A 16,940-nucleotide genomic window follows, 5' to 3' on the forward strand; every position below is an offset into this window, starting at 1 on the left:
ACTTTGTTTTTTGGAAAAACATGAAAAAAAGGTTCTCCAACAAAGTCCATCCTGGTCAAACAACCCCGGATTACAGGAAACAAACTTTCTCAGCAAACTTCTTTGGAAATTGATTGAAAAATCTGCAGACAGACCAACTCTGCATCTTGTCAGAGAAATTTTTTGGAACAACACCACGAGGTTTTGATCTTACTTTTGAGAGAAACAGGAGAATTAAATGTGGATGTTCTCTCAGAGGTATCAGAAGAGCTGACTGAACGGATTTTCCAAAGCCTCACCAGAGATGCTTTCCACTTTGCTTCTGGACTGCATTTAATTGGACTTCTTGATTACCCAGGAGGACATAAAGTTATTGTGGAAAAATTCAAACATCACCTGGAGAATCCTGTTCCTCCAAAGAAAATGTTTACATCTACAAAACGAAAGATCAGAAATAATTTTTTTCCTAGTGAGGACTTGTACTCAGATGAAAACTGCCTGAGTGAGGATTATACTCAGGCAGGCATGGACCCTGGACGATTTTTGAGGGACGCGAAAGAGATGGGTTTCAAATGTGGAACCGAAGAGGAAAGAAGAAATATGGTAGAAAAAATTATTTGCCGATTGATTTATAAGTCCAGTCATAGACCTAGATATGCCACTTACAAAATGAAGCACACGTCCAGAAAAAGCTTGCTACTAAACTCTGGGAAGAAGTAAAGGACATAGATTTTGTCTTTTTTGAAAAGATAGGAAGAAAACTGCGGAGATATCTTTCACCTTCTCTCAGGCAATGATGATTTAGTTAGAGAATTGCTTAAGATGATAAAAAGTGACAACCCAATAGTTATTTACAAGGTTATACAGTGTTTCAAAAGGACCCTGGCACATCCTAGGAAAATTAATCTTCCACAAGACTGTCTCAGAAAGGCATGGAAGTACATTCAACATGCTTTCTGTTGTGGAGATAATTTAGACGATGCTCAGACTCAGGAACCCTCTAAGAGAGGAACAAATGTTGAGTTTTGTCCAGTCTTAGTTTGGACTCTGAGTTTGGGCCACTCAGAGGAGTGAGGTCCATCCTCTGAGTGAGGACCGTCCACCGGGTCAGGACCGTCCACTGGGTCAGGACCGTCCTCTGAGTGAGGACCGTCCTCCGAGTGAGGTCCGTCCTCCGAGTGAGGTCCGTCCTCCGAGTCAGGACCGTCCTCCGAGTCAGGACCGTCCTCCGAGTGAGGTCCGTCCTCCGAGTGAGGACCGTCCTCCGAGTCAGGACCATCCACCGGGTCAGGACCGTCCTCCGAGTCAGGACCGTCCTCCGAGTCAGGACCGTCCTCCGAGTGAGGTCCGTCCTCCGAGTCAGGACCGTCCTCCGAGTCAGGACCGTCCACCGGGTCAGGACCGTCCTCTGAGTGAGGACCGTCCTCCGAGTCGGGACCGTCCTCCGAGTCGGGACCGTCCACCGGGTCAGGACCTGCCTCCGAGTCAGGACCTGCCTCTGAGTGAGGACTGTCCACCAGGTCAAGACCTGCCTCCGATTCAGGACCGTCCACCAGGTCAGGACCAGTCTCCTTAGCATACTCAACTGAGTTGTTTATAGTCTTGAAGATTGAGTTGCCCCTGGTGTTATTTAGTGTATTTGTTTCACCTCAAACTGGTACTAGAGCCTAAAAAGCAGAGGTCACATTGGGTTTTAAACAAAAAAAATGTTCTCTATCATATTGTCCCAACTAGTAATCCCAACGAAATTACACCAGTTATGAATATCCAAGTGTTTTAATTGAGTTATCACATGATGTATCCCTCTTACACCATGATTCTGATTAACTGGCCTTCAGCGTCCACACTTAGATTGATACACTAGCATATATTGGGATACTACTACTTTATTTACCTTCCTCACAGACGTTTGTTACATTCAATTCCTTTAGTACCAACAGAACTTACTTTCCTTAAAATGTTGCTTTTGCATGAGGTTGTGCAGGTTTACTGAAGAGGATGATTTAAAACATATTTAAATATCGATGTAGAAATGTTAGCTGGAGACTGCAGCTGCAAGGTGGAGCTTTGGGGAAGTAGGCGGGGATTTGTATGGGCAAACGTTTAGGCACTCCTGAATAGTTGCCACGGGAGATTCAAAGATTTCTGAAACATGCATGAATTGAATCAGCTACGGTCCGGTTATGTTTTTGACGAGGGGATAACATTACAACATGATTTAAGGTTCCAAAAAAGCCGATTTTACATAACGCCCCTCCTTCAAAAAGAGTCAGACATTAACAACGTGCTGTTTTGTTCTCTTGTAACACCGCAGGTGAGACTCTCCTAAGCCTGCCTAACCACAGGAAGTGTTTGATTTGCCCTAAAGAGAAATAGACATTACCGACTCCATCGAGACCAATAAAATAAAGAGAGAGATGGGGGGAATATAGGCCTGAACGACCCCGCGCTGATGAGACATAAAAGAGGCCATCAAGGAGTGCAAGGCACAGATTCCTATTATGGAGTAACATTAACTCATAGCACACTGTAACCCTTAACGGTCCCAGGGGTTCCTGCTGTATACCGTCCCCTTTATGACATGGTGGTTGAAAGATAGTCATTTCATCCAAGCAAAAAAAATCTGATGTTGCGCTTTGCACCAGCAAGTTTACGCTTGTCTAGATGCAGTCCTGTTCTTCTCGCAGTGCTGCTTGAAGTGACTTGCGGGCCAAGCGGATGAATCACAGTCAGATGGGCAACAAATTGGCTCCTCTTTATGGAGGCATCAAACTACTCATGCTGATAGGGTGATCACGCAGTGCTGGATCAATTAAAAGAGATTTGGGCAGAAGGAAGCTCCATGCCACCCTAATTAGGCAACCAGCAGCTTTGCTCAATGAATGGAAATGTAGTCATTTCCATTCCTTTCTCTGTCTTTTTCTTTTTTTTTTTTTTGGTTGTTTGCGTCCCTGACGTCTGAAGATTTTGCAGAATTGATATTCTTCATGTGATTTTTCCTCATTGCTTTTGCTGCCTGGATCTCCCCTGTCTGCATGCCTCTCCACGTCTCAACTCACACAGATAGCTTGTCCCAAAGGATCCCATCAGTTGTCAGTAATCAAGGAAATAACTCTCAAAGAACTACAAGCAGGCCACTTAGCTGATGTCTGGTCTGGTTTGATCTGACCGAGTCAGACGGCGAGTAAAGTTCTTCATGTCCAGCCTTTCTAGACTATTTTTAGTCTAATTAGTCATCGTTCCATCTGCGTGGAGCTACGAAAGAGACCCGACGTGTTTTACGGTATGGACGGGGAGGGAGAGAGAAAGTGAGAGGAAGTCAGAAAATCCCGGCTTTCCTCATTACCATTCCATTCAAATGGCTCAATAGAGCAGTTGTCACTCACGGGATTCCCGGGCCTCCAGGAAGCTGGGCTTGTGTTCAATTTATTCACATAAAGACTCTTCATTAAGAGACAGTAGAGAGCATGACATGTGGTCTCGGGAGGTCTTCATGTGGAAAAATCCGCAGCAGAGGTCGTCTTCGTCATCGTCGTCTCGTGGGAGGGTCGCACCGACGTGCCAACCGTTCGGTCGGCTTTGAAGGTTCGCTGAAGAGATGAGAAGGATGTTTGTGGAGGGACCACGGTTATTATACTGGCTGATTCATTTCTAAATATTTGTCCAATTAGTCAACAGTTATTTGTATTAATTTCCGCTTTCTGTGAGTAAACGTTCCGTCTTTTGGTAATGCTGCATGTTTTAGCGCGCAGTCGCAAGTCTGCACACCGGCAATGTTGCATGAATTACCGTGAAAAATTAAAATAACGACACATGAAATGTGAAAAAAAAAAAAAAACTTGGTCTCAGTTTGATCAGCTCTAATTATAAACTTGTAGTTAATTATTATTGCTCTTCGTTAAACACTTCAGCAGCAAGTTTTGTGATTTGTGAATAATGAGTTGTTTTTGTGAAAAGAAAACTTTGCTTTATTGGGGTTGTAGACCTCTTTTAATTGTTATCAATCAACAGTGAATACACACTCTTATTGTCAAGTGCGTCACGAAACACAACTTGAACTTTAAATGTTTTTTTCTTTGTTATGGTTTGAAGGTAATTTTATTTGTATAGCACATTTTCAGCAACAAGGTAGTTCAAAGTGCTTTACATGAACGAGAAGGAAATTCAAACAACAAAACCAAAAGAAAGACAAAAAGGTAAAAGTATAAAACTACATATTGTTCCCCATGTTTGATAAGAATAAGTTATTTATAAACTAGTAGGGGGATCTCTGGATTCTTGTTCTGATAAAACTAGATGTTGGTTCTCCATGTTTGGTGAGATTAGTGAGGCATAAAACTAAATGTTAGTTTTTATGTGACTAATTAACCCCTAAATATTTACGGTTTTAGGTCAGACCTGAAGGTGGGCTAGAACTTCTACCAAATGATGTGATGCGCAGTTTCTATTTAGTTTTTCCCTGTACCTGTTCAGAGTTAGCATACAGTTCTTTACGCTCTAGAGGCTCATGCATTTCAACCATGGAAGGAGAACTTTGTTTCACCCTGTGAGTCAAACTCAGGGAGTTGTGGAGACATACCATCCCCATAACTTCCTGCAGCTTTTTATGGTTCCTAAAAAGCAATTATCACGTGTTTTTTTTTTTTTTTAAGGTGACATGACCATTTACTCTGACTTATAGTTTCACACAGTGAGTCTGGTAAGGAACGTCAACATGCTCCAGGCTTTCCATCTATGCAATTTCATGATGAGAGCAGCATGCAAGATGCTAAGAAGAATCCCCAAAGCCCGTTAAATGTCTTTAGTAGTGTTCAGCTTCTGCATGCCTATACAATCAGAAGGAGCCTGTACAAGTTTGCCTTTCTTTCTGCTTTCACTGTCACAAACCTTTTGTAGCTTTTTGCCAATATCCTCCAATTTTGAAGATTGCCTCACTTTGTTTTTTTCCTCTTTTTTTTCTTTTTTTTCGTTCGAGCTTGTAGCAACTCCTCGGCATGTTTGCGTCATTTCACAGAGGTAGCAGAGTGATTCTCACGCACATCGTTTAGCTCCCCCTTACTTCCTTGTTATTCGAGCTGATGACACTAATGATGGAGGGGGGGGGGAAGAACGATCATTTCGGGGTAATTATTTATTCCATAATTACATCCTGGTTTGATTGACAGAAAGTGAACGATAAATGTAATTAAGGCTTCCGGTGTCGTGACGGAGCGCGCGGTCCACACAGAGCAGCGTGCGCAGCGGTCGTCGGGGGTTACGCAATCCCCGTGCATTACCTGCAGAGCCCACAAATGGACCACGTGTGACGTGAGCTCGGTGGGGGAAACGAAAATTGCGCCAGTGAAAGCGGCTGCGGAGTGCCTCACTGTGGGTGCGGGGAGGGGGGCGGCATTGGAAATTAAGAGAGTGGCGGGGGTTGGAGGGAGTATCATGTTCAAACAGTGAAATGTTTTATGCAGCAGCCTCTGTCACCGCTGAACGGATGAAGTAATTTCATTTTCATGGATGATCTGCGGCGCCACAGACCAGCAAAATTGCATAGGAGGGGAAGAGAAAGATAGCGCTGGAGGGGAAAAAAAAGCAGTCAAACATACCTTTTTTTTCTCTTCATTGGATTCTTTGATTATTTCCTCATAGTAGTAACCATAGTGATGATTTACAGCCTGCTGAAAATAAAAGTGCAGGGTGAAGTGGTCAAACAAGAGGGTTGTTGAACAAATATGTGTCCATGTATTTTCAGAAGGGAACGGGAACATAAACACCTGAAATTAGAGCAGGACTTTGACTAGGCTTTTCTAAGACATTAAAATGCTTTGATGTTAACCAATTCATTGGGTTAACATCAAACCCTATGGACGGGTTTCCATTCTTGAAGACAAGCGTCCCCACAGAATGATTCTTCTACCACCATTTTGTGTCAAAAAGTGTCAAACACTTTTGGAGGGTAACCATTTGTTTAATAAAGTGGCTGTGCCATGATGAAATTTAACTTTAGCCAAACTGGCTGTTTTCCAGCTCAACTCAAGTATGAAATGAACTTATACATTTTTAAATGGGTGTCAGTCGTCCCATTTGTTTCGAGAAAGAAGAAAGTAAATTAATCTTCATTGCTAAATGTGAAGTTCTGTCTTTTGTTTCTCTGACCTAAAATCTATGCATTAGCTTTGAGTAAAAGTTCTGCTTCTGCTGTCATGTTGTCTTCCTTCCCCTCTAAACAAACGAACCCATTCACCTTCAAGCTTTTATTCTTTTATCGGGAATGCAATAAAGAAGCTGTGAGGACCAGCGGTCTTTGTAAACCAACTTACAAACGACTCCATTTTTTTACCCCCGACTTTTCCGAAGTGATGCCAGGTTAATGTTGCCGTTGGGTGAAAAGGCAGAATCCTTGAAAATCTCACCAAAAATCTATTCCACAGGAAGAAATGCTGCAGGCCCATCCCACTAGTTCTTCTTCCAAGTGTGCAAGACAGCGCAAAAAAGAAAGAAAGATATTTTTATTGACAGATCAGCATTAATAATGAAACCTTCCTTAAAGCAAAATGTGTCTCCCATTTAAACATCACATTTAGGATGAGTTTGAAAACTCGTTGGGACTGTGAAAGGTGGAGCTGGCGTTCTGAGTTATTGGTTTTCTGTGAGTGGGTGAGCAATAAGCATGGGAGTATAATCCAGGAAGCTCACCGAGGTTCAGACTGCCATCAATGTGGCCCAACATGGATCTGTTTCCATCCACAGAGACTGCTCGATCTTTTATTCTCACCTTTAGGCTATAAGATTAAAGTGTTGACATTTAGGAAAGATTGCGGTGCAAATATAATCACGGTGCATCTATCATAATGCCCACATGCTCCTGGTTTTCATTCAAACTGTGGCTTTATGTTGGCATCTGTTGTTTTTTTGGACAGTTTCACCTTACAAAAGTATTAAATAAACATTTTCACCTTCTGTCACGTCATAACTACAACCTTCAAGGTTTTTCCTCTGAATTTTATTGGATAGACCAAAGAGCAAGTGGCTCTTTGGATCTTCTACAATGGCTCTTTATATCTCTGGCTAATAAGATAAATAATAATAATAATAATAATAATAATAATAATAATAATAATAATAATGTTTTTAAGTATGGATACAATATTTAGTTGTGATTTGAGTTTTGTCAATTTCTGTGTATCTTAGTTCCTTTTATTAGATCAGTCATGTTTCTGCTTTTCTTTAGTTCAGTCCTTGTGTGAGGTTATTTTTAGTTACTCTAGTTTAATTATGTTTAAACTGCTTGTGTACACTCTCTCTCTCTCTCTCTCTCTCTCTCTCTCTCTCTCTCTCTCTCTCTTTCTCTCTCTCTCTCACACCTGCAGTCAGTTATCTCATCAGCCCAGACCCTCTGTTCAGCATTCTGCCTCCCCAGTATTTAAGAGCCTCATTCTCAGTCACTCCTTGCTGGTTCCTTCCGTCACTTCCCAGTTCCACTCCGCTCCCCTCGTGTTTCTGCACGTTTTTGCTTTCTTGGATTATGTTTTGCATTTTGCTCTGGCTCTCTGTGGATATTTTGTAAGTTTGTTGTTCATCATTTCTTCATTAGGAACCTTTCTCATCATCTACTCCACCTTTCCGTAATTCTGCATTTGGGTCCTCCATCAACCACCATCTAAACATGACAAACACATGATCTTTTCTAGTCTTTAGGTTGGAACCTGTTCTTTTACATCATTTTCCCCAAATAACATAACATCCTATAGAAGACAATGTATCCATCTTCTTATTGCAAACGTCTTATGTTGAATTTTATTTCATTTTCCTCAGTATAGAAATTACATGTTGACTCATTTATAAATGACAAATCAAATTACAATGAAAGTTTTCTTTGTCAAAGGGCTGCGTAATGTCTGGCTCTAAACGAGGGTTTTTTTGGCTCCACTGAGGGTAAGAAGAGATTCTGGGCTGTGAAGGCTGCAGATCCCTGGGACAGACCAACAGATAACTGGTTGCTACAGTTTTTTTTCTTCTTCTTTTTTTACAAATAGTAACTGTGACAGCCTGGTAAATTTTAAATGACCTTGTAAATTTTCTGACACACATTTGCACGCAGGCTCAGAACTAAAACTCTGATTTCAGCTGACCATGGCGACACTCTTCTACTTGTCAGTATGTTTCAAACAAGAGTTTACTTCTACTTTACGATTATGCCTCACTTTATGTTGGCCTTTTATACAGAATGTCAAACACATTGACTTTTTCTTTTTTTTAAACAATAGTGAAACAGACTGTGAAAAAGATCAAGGGATAAGGCTTCTGCTGCAAAGCCCCGCATGTCAAAAATCTCTTGCCTGAATGTTTTCTCTTTTTGTTTTCACTTTTTTTTTTCACAAAGTGCAGGAAAAGTCTGAAAGGCGAGGGGGGACTAAGGAACAGATTTTCCTCTCTGCTGAACTTGTTTTGTCTGAATCTCCCCGCAGATCCGCTCGGATCAGGATAAGGACGTCGGCATCCGCTACAGCATCACGGGCGCCGGCGCCGATCAGCCTCCGAGCGGAATCTACAACATAGACCCCATCAGCGGCAACATGTTTGTCACCCAGCCCCTGGACCGCGAGGAGAGAGCCTCCTTCCACGTAAGGAACAACCATCTTGTCCGCTTCTGTTGCCACTCCATCCCCAATTACGTCTGCCTCGTTATTTCCTGCCTCGGCTTTCTGCCGTCTCCTCCTCCTCCTTTTATCCCGAAGCCGCCATTTGGGGGAGGTCGGGGTGAAAGAAAAAGGGGGGTGGGGGGGATGCCTCTTCGATGCCTTCAAATCAGCTTCTCCAAACTTTAATGATCTTGAAGCCGACGATGAAAAAGGAAGAATGCTGTGACAAAACACACACTGACACTCAAGCCGGCGTTTTCTCTGTAGATTGAGCAGCGAGGGACGGGCGGGGAATTGAGACAAACGGAGACGGCGAAGGTGGCGTGAAGGAAAACTGTTGTCTTTGTTCCTACCATCGGCACTAATGAGCAGATGCAGCTTCAGTTGGGTGTTTGTGTGTGTGTGTGTTTGTGTGTGTGTGTGTATGGCCTGCAGATTGATAAATGTTTGTTTACCCCTTTCAGCAAGCCCAGGTCTTCTCCCCCGACTGACCGTGTTCCTCCTGCTTTTCTGTTGTGCATTGCAGATTCTCTCATTACCTAATGCACCCAGAGCAGGCACGCTGATCAATGGGGCACCATGACAGCTGCACAGGCAGCTTCCATGAGGCCTACAGGATTTACAACACACAGAGGAAGCTGCAGGGTTAAAATCCTGACAGTCTCTCTCTCTCTCAAACCTCGGGTTAAATGGCTTTCATAGATGTTGGAGTTAAATATGCAGACCACTTGAGACGTGCGTTAGGACTCACCCGTCATTGTTCGCATTAGAGGTTACAGTTTATATCAGCCCCTGGACAACGCCTGCGCTTGAGGTGAGCGCCGGTGTCGGGTGATAGATGGCTGTGCTACTGATGGAGCCAAGTCCAAGGCGTGTCTCTGTGTTTGGGGGCGGGGCTGAGCGGAGGAAGCTCTTCTCCTCAGCATGTCGACCCTGGAAACTCTGACACTTTAGCGCACAGAGGTTGACACGAGCCCTGGTCAAAAACCTGGTTTTTGTCACACAGTAAACATGTCCTGACATGTATGTTGTACAATCCAACAAGCTATAAACACATCTGTTAGGAGGAGATGTAAAAAAAAATCTTAAAAATGTTGAGATAATCTGGTTGTGTTCTTGTGCACACCCTGTATTTTATTTTATTTTTTCAATTTCATGTTGGAGTCTTTTAGGAGACACAACTTCCATCAAATATTGGTAATTTAACTCTACGTGTGTCTGGTGTTATAAATACAGTAGTGGATGATTGTGATTAATGTGGTCCTATTTTTCACCTAGCAAACATTTTGCACTTTAACAGAGTTTGAAGTTTTAATATCCACTCTGCAAACCAAAAATAGAAATGTGTTGCATAAACATTCAGATGCCTCTGTAGGATCGTCTAATTAGTCACTTGGTCTTTATAGGTGTGAACAACCATGAGGGTTGACACTAACACCGTGTGTGTGCCTGGGTGTTTGTCCTGTGTGTCTCTGTGACACACATCTCACCCAATGGCTGCTGGAAATGGACATCAAGCCCCCCCATTGACCCTTCATTTATATATACAATGGCTGGATCAATAGGTTAATTTACAAAAGTAATGACACTCCATGAAGTGTTGCTACTTTTTGTCATGCCTTGCCCACAAATTTGTGTTTTATAGGGACATTATGCCACAGACCAACACAAAGAGGGGCGTATGTGTGCATCGTAAGGGACAGGACACTTTTTTACACAAAGAGGGGCGTATGTGTGCATCGTAAGGGACAGGACACTTTTTTTTTAAATGTGTCAAATCAAAATCAGAATTTGTATCCTGACACTCATAAACAAAATCCTGTGCTACAAATTCCTTTTACAAGTTGCCTATAAAATCGGTGTCCAGCTGTCTGTAGTTTAATCTCTGTATGAATTCAGGTGTTCTGAAAAGTTTTGTCGTAGAACAATGGAAAATAAACAGCACCCTGGAAACAAAACAGACAGGAAAGAGATGAAGTAGTGGGGCGACTTGTGGGTGGGGTCAGAAGGGTTCGATTCCAGCTTCCTCCTGCCACATGTTGATGTGCTCTTTGGTGAGGCACTTTACCCCGGTCTGCATATCAGTGTATAAATGTGTGTGTGCGTTTGTGAGTGCGAACGGATGACTCAAGTGTAAAGCATTTTGAGTAGTCAGAATGATTGGAGAAGCGATTTATTTAAAAGAAAAGGAAAAATATTCCAAACTCTGAATCCGTTTTTCATCTAAAAGGAGGGAAGAGGACGGGAGCCATCACTTTGGAGACACAGGAAACAAATGGGAACCAGTGGAGGTGTGGAAGAAGTTTTACATAAAACTTGTTGCCCTACAAGTAAAAAAAATCAAGCAAGCACATCACCTTAAATGCACCATCAGCTAAGCATGGTGGTGGTAGTATGATGGTGAGGGGCTTTCTCTCCTTGGAAGGAACGGTGAAGTAGTTGACCTGGTGACGCAAAATAACAAAAGAAAACTCACCACAAAACCACAAATCGTTTCACATTTCTGTTCTACTTTGTGTTGCTCTATTACATAAAGATCTTTCTCCAGACTGCGGCTCTAAAGTGACGACATGCAAAAAACACCTTAACAACACATGAACGCTGATGCGTTGCACTCTGCTCGTTTGCTTTGTTCTGGACTCTGCGTGTTTGTTCTCTCAGTATTCCTGCTTTTGCTCCCATCCGGCAAATTGGGATCAATAAAGCAGGCGGGTTTGTCGGTCGGTTCCCCCGGAAAAGTGCAGCCGCTCTGAAAACACTTCCAGTTTGACGCAGCCCAGAGTGAAAACACCATGTTAGGCTGTTTGGCACTTCAGCTTGAATGCACCGCCTATTTAAACTGCGGGGTCCCATGCTGCTTTTGATGTGATCTATGATTTTCTTGTGCGAGAGAAAGAGAGAGAATGTAGCCGGTGTTTGGCTCAGGGGACATTTGGTCCATGGCTTACTTTCTTCCAAACTTGACAGGAAGTTTCCCGATGCGCTTGCAGGCCAAACTTTGCTTGTTATTTGTTGTTGTTTATTTTTTTATTTTTTGGTTCAAGGGGAAAAGAGAGACGCAGCTGCTGTTTTTGACAGACTGGTACCAGAAGGGATCAGCTATAGGTGAGCGGTGTGGGCATCACATGAATACACAACAAATGGAAGAAATGTTATTAATTATGAGGGGGGAACTTTTATCGAGGTTACGCGGAGATACCGTCTGCTTTGCGACGTCATTTAATTACCGCGTGTAATTTGGTGTGGTCGAGGCTTTTCTAACAGGTGTTTAACACGATGTTTTTAGATTAAAGACACAAAACACAATTGGTGCTTATTCACAGACATCACATCTGGGGAAAAATAGCATTCAAGGAACAGTTTAAAAAAAAAAAAAGGCAATCAAATGAAAACGTTGCAGAACCGAGGTGTCGCGTAAATCGTCTGTTTTTGTTGCTAATGAGCCAATGGACATAGTAGTTTCATGATTACTCATCACAAAATACCAGAGAACGTAAGAACGTATTTCAATCTTTCCAATCGTTTTCCACTAACTTAAAATGATGGCTCTTAGATGATCAAATATGTAGACACATTTGATTCATATTGATCGTGATTCTTATCTTATCTCTTTTATGTATTTGTATTGTGGTGAACTTTTGTTTTTTTTGTAACCTGATATGTTTTTTTATTTATCATCATCATGATCATCATCATCATCATCATCATCATTATTATTATTGTCTGTTTTGATGGAAGAAGCATATTCATTTTCCTATGTGTGTTGCATTTATATTGATTAAACCTTGAGGGACAACAGATGAAAACTAGCCTTTACAGCTAACTTTACCATATTATGTGATGTTCCTAATAAAATAAGCAAGCAACAAAAACAATAACTGGTCTGAGCAGGAGACGGAGGAGGAGGCAGCGAGGTTTCCAGGCGGAGATCTGATTCAAAGACGGCGTTTGTTTCTGTTATCTCAGTGAATCTCCCATTTCGTTAGCCGCTGCCGCTGTCGCCCAGGTTTCTGTGGAAAAGTTTTTGAGTAAGGTCAATTAAAAACCCGCTCCAAGGTTTGCGGGAATAAAAAAGACAAAGACGAACAAAAGCATCATATTTTATCTCTGCGGTTTTCAGAGTCCAGTTAGCGTAGCTTTAGCTTCCTCTTCCCGTTTGTCCGCCACATTTCTGCTTTAATTCTCGCCTCGCTTTGATGTTTTCTGGCTTTATTTTTCCCTTGGGTTTTAATATTCATAGACATTTGGTCAATAAAAGCAAGGCAAGGGTTAGGGTTGTTGCGTCATCATGGTGGACTGGTTTTTTCTCTGCCTACTACAAGATGATCTTTTTTTTTCCACTGCATAAAAGTTACAAAGCCAACAGTGAAAAGAGAAGGAAGCGAATTACTAATTACAGAAATAATTAATATTCATGGAATTAAAGACAAACACTGAATATCAAATAATCAATGGGGAAATACATTTATATTCATAGAAATATCTGAAAATGAATAAATTTGAATAAAGATGTCCAGACATGAATGATTTCTGATTTTCACCAGCCCAGTTGTATTCGGTTTCAGTCGTTCATGGCTGGATGTCCAAGACAGATGAGAAACACACAATGTGTCCCTGCTGTCACACACCCACTAAACATCAGACGGCTAATTACAAAAACAATCATCAATAAACGAGCAGCTTCTTCATGTAAAGCCGTGGAATAAACTCTGTCCAGAATATCTTTTTTTCCCCCCTAAACTTCTCAGGATGGAACAATTATGAATTTAATTCAAACTAATGATTCCTTTTTTATATTATATGATAAATCTGAAATTTTGTTCACCTTAAAATCCTGCTTTTTATGTCCTTTTGTTTATTAGATTCCCTATTGATCTTTTTTGCATCACACACTGGGACTGCAGATGGAAATTAGCCAGAAGCAAGTGATAATCTGACACAATACCTATATTTTCTAATATATAATCAATATTTTATGTAAATGACTCCAGATAAATGAATAAATCAACTAAAAAAAACAAGTACAGTTTCTTTCTATCCGTACATTAATTGCTTGTATTCATTTTAAAGACACATCATTGGTTAATATATTTTCTAACCATTTTCATTTAAATTGATTTCAAGGTTATGATGTTCAGGAGCACAAACCAAATCACTCCAAAGTCTTAGCATGCTATAGTGCAGGGACACACACAGCATGACATATTAGCTTATATTTGCATATGTAACGGTTTACTTCGCCGTATTCGCGGAGCGCAAACTCGCAGGAATAAATCCCGGGAGACAAAGATCAGCACTCACAGAGACGCAAACATAAAGATGAATACAAAGCAGCGAGATGCTAAAAAGCAAAGGCAGGAGCGGAGTGGACAAAACACACACGAAAACACAGAAACGCCTCATCTCACACGTTCAGACGCAGACGCCGCAGCAGCCACGCGTTCCCAGCATGCAGCGCTCACAGCTGAGAAAACAGATTGGCTTTGTTTGTTTGTTGGGTCTCCTCTCCCTGTTTGTTTGCTGTGCTTCAGCCAATGGAAAACTAGCATCTTGAGGATCATTAAGGGGCTAAAGAGGGCTCGTTCCGTCTTCCAGAGCGCGCGTCGCGTCGCCGTCCGTGTTGATGAGCGCAAACACGTGTCTGAACGGGGCGCTTGGACGCTTTTTGGGAGGAGTTGCAAACATCTGTGACAGACGGCCACAAAAAAAAGACAAGATGATTAGTGGTGCTTTGGAGAGAGCAGGTGCTTGCCACTCAATCTCTCATGTTGTCCCACAATTCATGCCGGTTTCCTGTAAATACGCTGACAGGCGGCTCCTCCTCCAGCGTGTCGGCTTTGGCCGCAGCGGGAGCCCGCATCCGCTTAGCAAGCCAAGTCGAGTCTAACTCACATTTCTGTTGCAGGTCTGAATTTTTAAGCAACCAACTGAGATTAATGTACGCTGTTGCGGAGAAGGGGGTTCCTCTTCCGCTTCCCTCATTTACAGGTCCCACCGCCCCCTCCTTAAAGCTGCAGTATGTAACTTTTAAAACAAGCTGGAGGTGAGACGAAGTTTGACAGGACCATCGACTTTGGAGTGATTTGGTCTGTAGTTTTACTGCTGAACAAGATGACCTTGAAATCAAGTTAAAATGGTTAAAAGCAATTCTATCGCCCAATGATAATCTGTCTTCTGCCTTCTCCCAGTGCTAACTAGAAACAACCAATCAGAGCCAGGAGGAGGATCGTAGCGCTGTTAATCACGCTTGTGTACGCAGTTCTCATAACCATTTTCTTTCTGTTACACTTCCATCAACTTTCAGGCTTGGTAGTGTAGCCGCCATAATGGCAGATAAACAGTTTACCAAGAAACGTAAGCTGTTTCTCCATCATTTAGCGAGCATGATTGACAGCGCTAAGACCCGCCTCATGACTCTGATTGGTTGTTTTTGACCAGGGACCATTCATTTCTTCAGACGGCAACAGCATCACCAGGCAGAAGTGGTGGAAATTTTTTTTTTTTTTTCCCCACAGATTATCTGTCTCATATTACCTTGTTATCCCATGGTGACAGTTTGAACAAATGTGTAAAAAACCATTTATTTTATAAAAGTTACGCACTGCAACTTTAAGAAATTAAACCATCAATCGATGACTGAATTTTGTATTGACTTGGGCAGTCTTAGTCTTTGACGCAGGCACAACAGATGTTTGATCTGAAACATTTAAGTGTGATGAAGAAGCAGCGGCAGTCTGTTAATCACAGGGAACGCAGGCCGTTTGGTTCCAGGGCCATTACTGAGCTTCGTGTCGGGTCGGCAATCATTAACAGGAATAGGTGGGGAGTTTAAAGTACGCCGCAGCAATGGTGGAAATTAAGACACCCCACAGTAGATGATGATTGCTTTTGTCAGTGCCCCCCTGTTCTACACCCCCACACTGCCTCTTTGTGTTTCCAGCCCTCATTTACTTCCACAAGCCTCCTCTCTCTCTTCTCTCCTTCCCACCTCCTTCATCTTTTTCCGGCTCCACTTTTTGTTTGTCTGTCTCTGTCTCTTTTTTTCTTTCTTGTTTTTTTTTTTTTTTTTTTTGCTTTTTATCCTCACCCTCTTTTCCGTCTCTGTTCTCGCACTACACATTGTCAAGAAGCGGCTCATCAGACAAAGACATCCATCCAAATGGCTGGCTTTGTCAAAACAAACTGAGACAAACATTCCCCCCGAACAAAAAGAAGACGCAGCTTGAGCAGCAACACCTCTCTGATGTTTTCAGGCCTCTGGCTGTGCTAACAACAGAATAAGTGTTGTTTGTGCATCTGGAACATTTCACTATTTCCCCCCAACCCCCTTTGTGTCGTTTGCTCCCTGTGCCAAGACGCCAGCTGGATGCCACTGCATCAGTGGCACCTATGGATGTCTTGCCAGTTAAATGCAGCTGCCAATTAACAAAAGTCAAGGTTGCGTCTGTTGTTGCGCTCGGTCCAGTCCGGAGAACCCCGCGGTTGAGCCCGGAAGAGACGCTTCGCCCCGAACCCCTTACGACTCTCTCCTCTCGCTTTTTGTTTTTCAGCTGCGAGCCCACGCAGTGGACATGAATGGGAACAAGGTGGAGAACCCGATAGACCTGTACATCTACGTGATCGACATGAACGACAACAGACCCGAGTTTCAAAACCAGGTTTACAACGGCTCGGTGGCTGAAGGGTCCAAACCAGGTAAGACGGTTCAGCGGCTCTGCGAATGTGGAAAACTGTGGCTCAAACAAAGTCACGTCAGTGATAAATCAGTTTGTTTCAAGCAGCCTGAGCTGTGAACTGTCGAGTCATCGTTGTGGTCGAGCAGCAGCAGCAGCCATTTACGGTGCGGTTCGCGGTCACACAAAGGTTCTCATCGGGTTGCTAATGCCGCCAATACTTTTTGCTGCATTTCACAGTTTTGCCACAAGATGTCAGTAAATCTGAGAGCTTTCTCCTTAATGCTGCCTCTACTATAAATTCTGAATTAGACACTTGTAAAACTTCTCATTGCTGCCTTTATACAGTTTGTATGTATGTAGTGACAAACCTCCACGTATTTTATTGGGTTTAATATGATAGGCCAGCAAAAATTATTCTTAATGTGGAAGGAAAATGACACTTGTCTTTCAAAACAAAAGAAAAAAAATCTGAGAAGTAAAAAGCCACCACAAGTCGGCTCTTTGTAGATCCATCTCACTGTCTTTTGAGTCTTTTGGGGGATTTTTGCAAATACAGTCTGTAATCATTACTGCGTCGAGTTCTTCTTCATTGAATTTTGATAATGCACACATTTGATTTTTATTTGAATCATTGCATTGCAGTTCTGGCACATAG

At 42.4% G+C, this 16,940-nt stretch overlaps 1 protein-coding gene across 1 annotated transcript; it reads left to right on the plus strand.

Moving 5' to 3' along the window:
• The first annotated feature begins 7,820 nt into the window (after positions 1–7,820).
• LOC148159601 (cadherin-4-like) lies at positions 7,821–16,682 on the plus strand. Its single transcript, XM_088005407.1, has 2 exons — positions 7,821–8,591; positions 16,160–16,682. Exons 1-2 carry the CDS (start codon positions 8,544–8,546, stop codon positions 16,400–16,402), a joined length of 291 nt encoding a protein of 96 aa, XP_087861533.1. The 5' UTR covers positions 7,821–8,543; the 3' UTR covers positions 16,403–16,682.
• The last annotated feature ends 258 nt before the right edge of the window (positions 16,683–16,940 follow it).

The sequence above is a fragment of the Poecilia mexicana genome, unplaced genomic scaffold, assembly GCF_051168715.1.
Source record: "Poecilia mexicana isolate PSO_F unplaced genomic scaffold, ASM5116871v1 scaffold_5, whole genome shotgun sequence".
Lineage (NCBI taxonomy): Eukaryota > Metazoa > Chordata > Actinopteri > Cyprinodontiformes > Poeciliidae > Poecilia > Poecilia mexicana.

Bases quoted from the DNA above. Each gene is read 5' to 3' on its own strand.
- LOC148159601 (XM_088005407.1), top strand. From the start codon at position 8,544: ATGTTTGTCACCCAGCCCCTGGACCGCGAGGAGAGAGCCTCCTTCCAC. The intron at 8,592-16,159 runs GTAAGGAACAAC...TTTGTTTTTCAG, and splicing joins AGGAGAGAGCCTCCTTCCAC to CTGCGAGCCCACGCAGTGGA.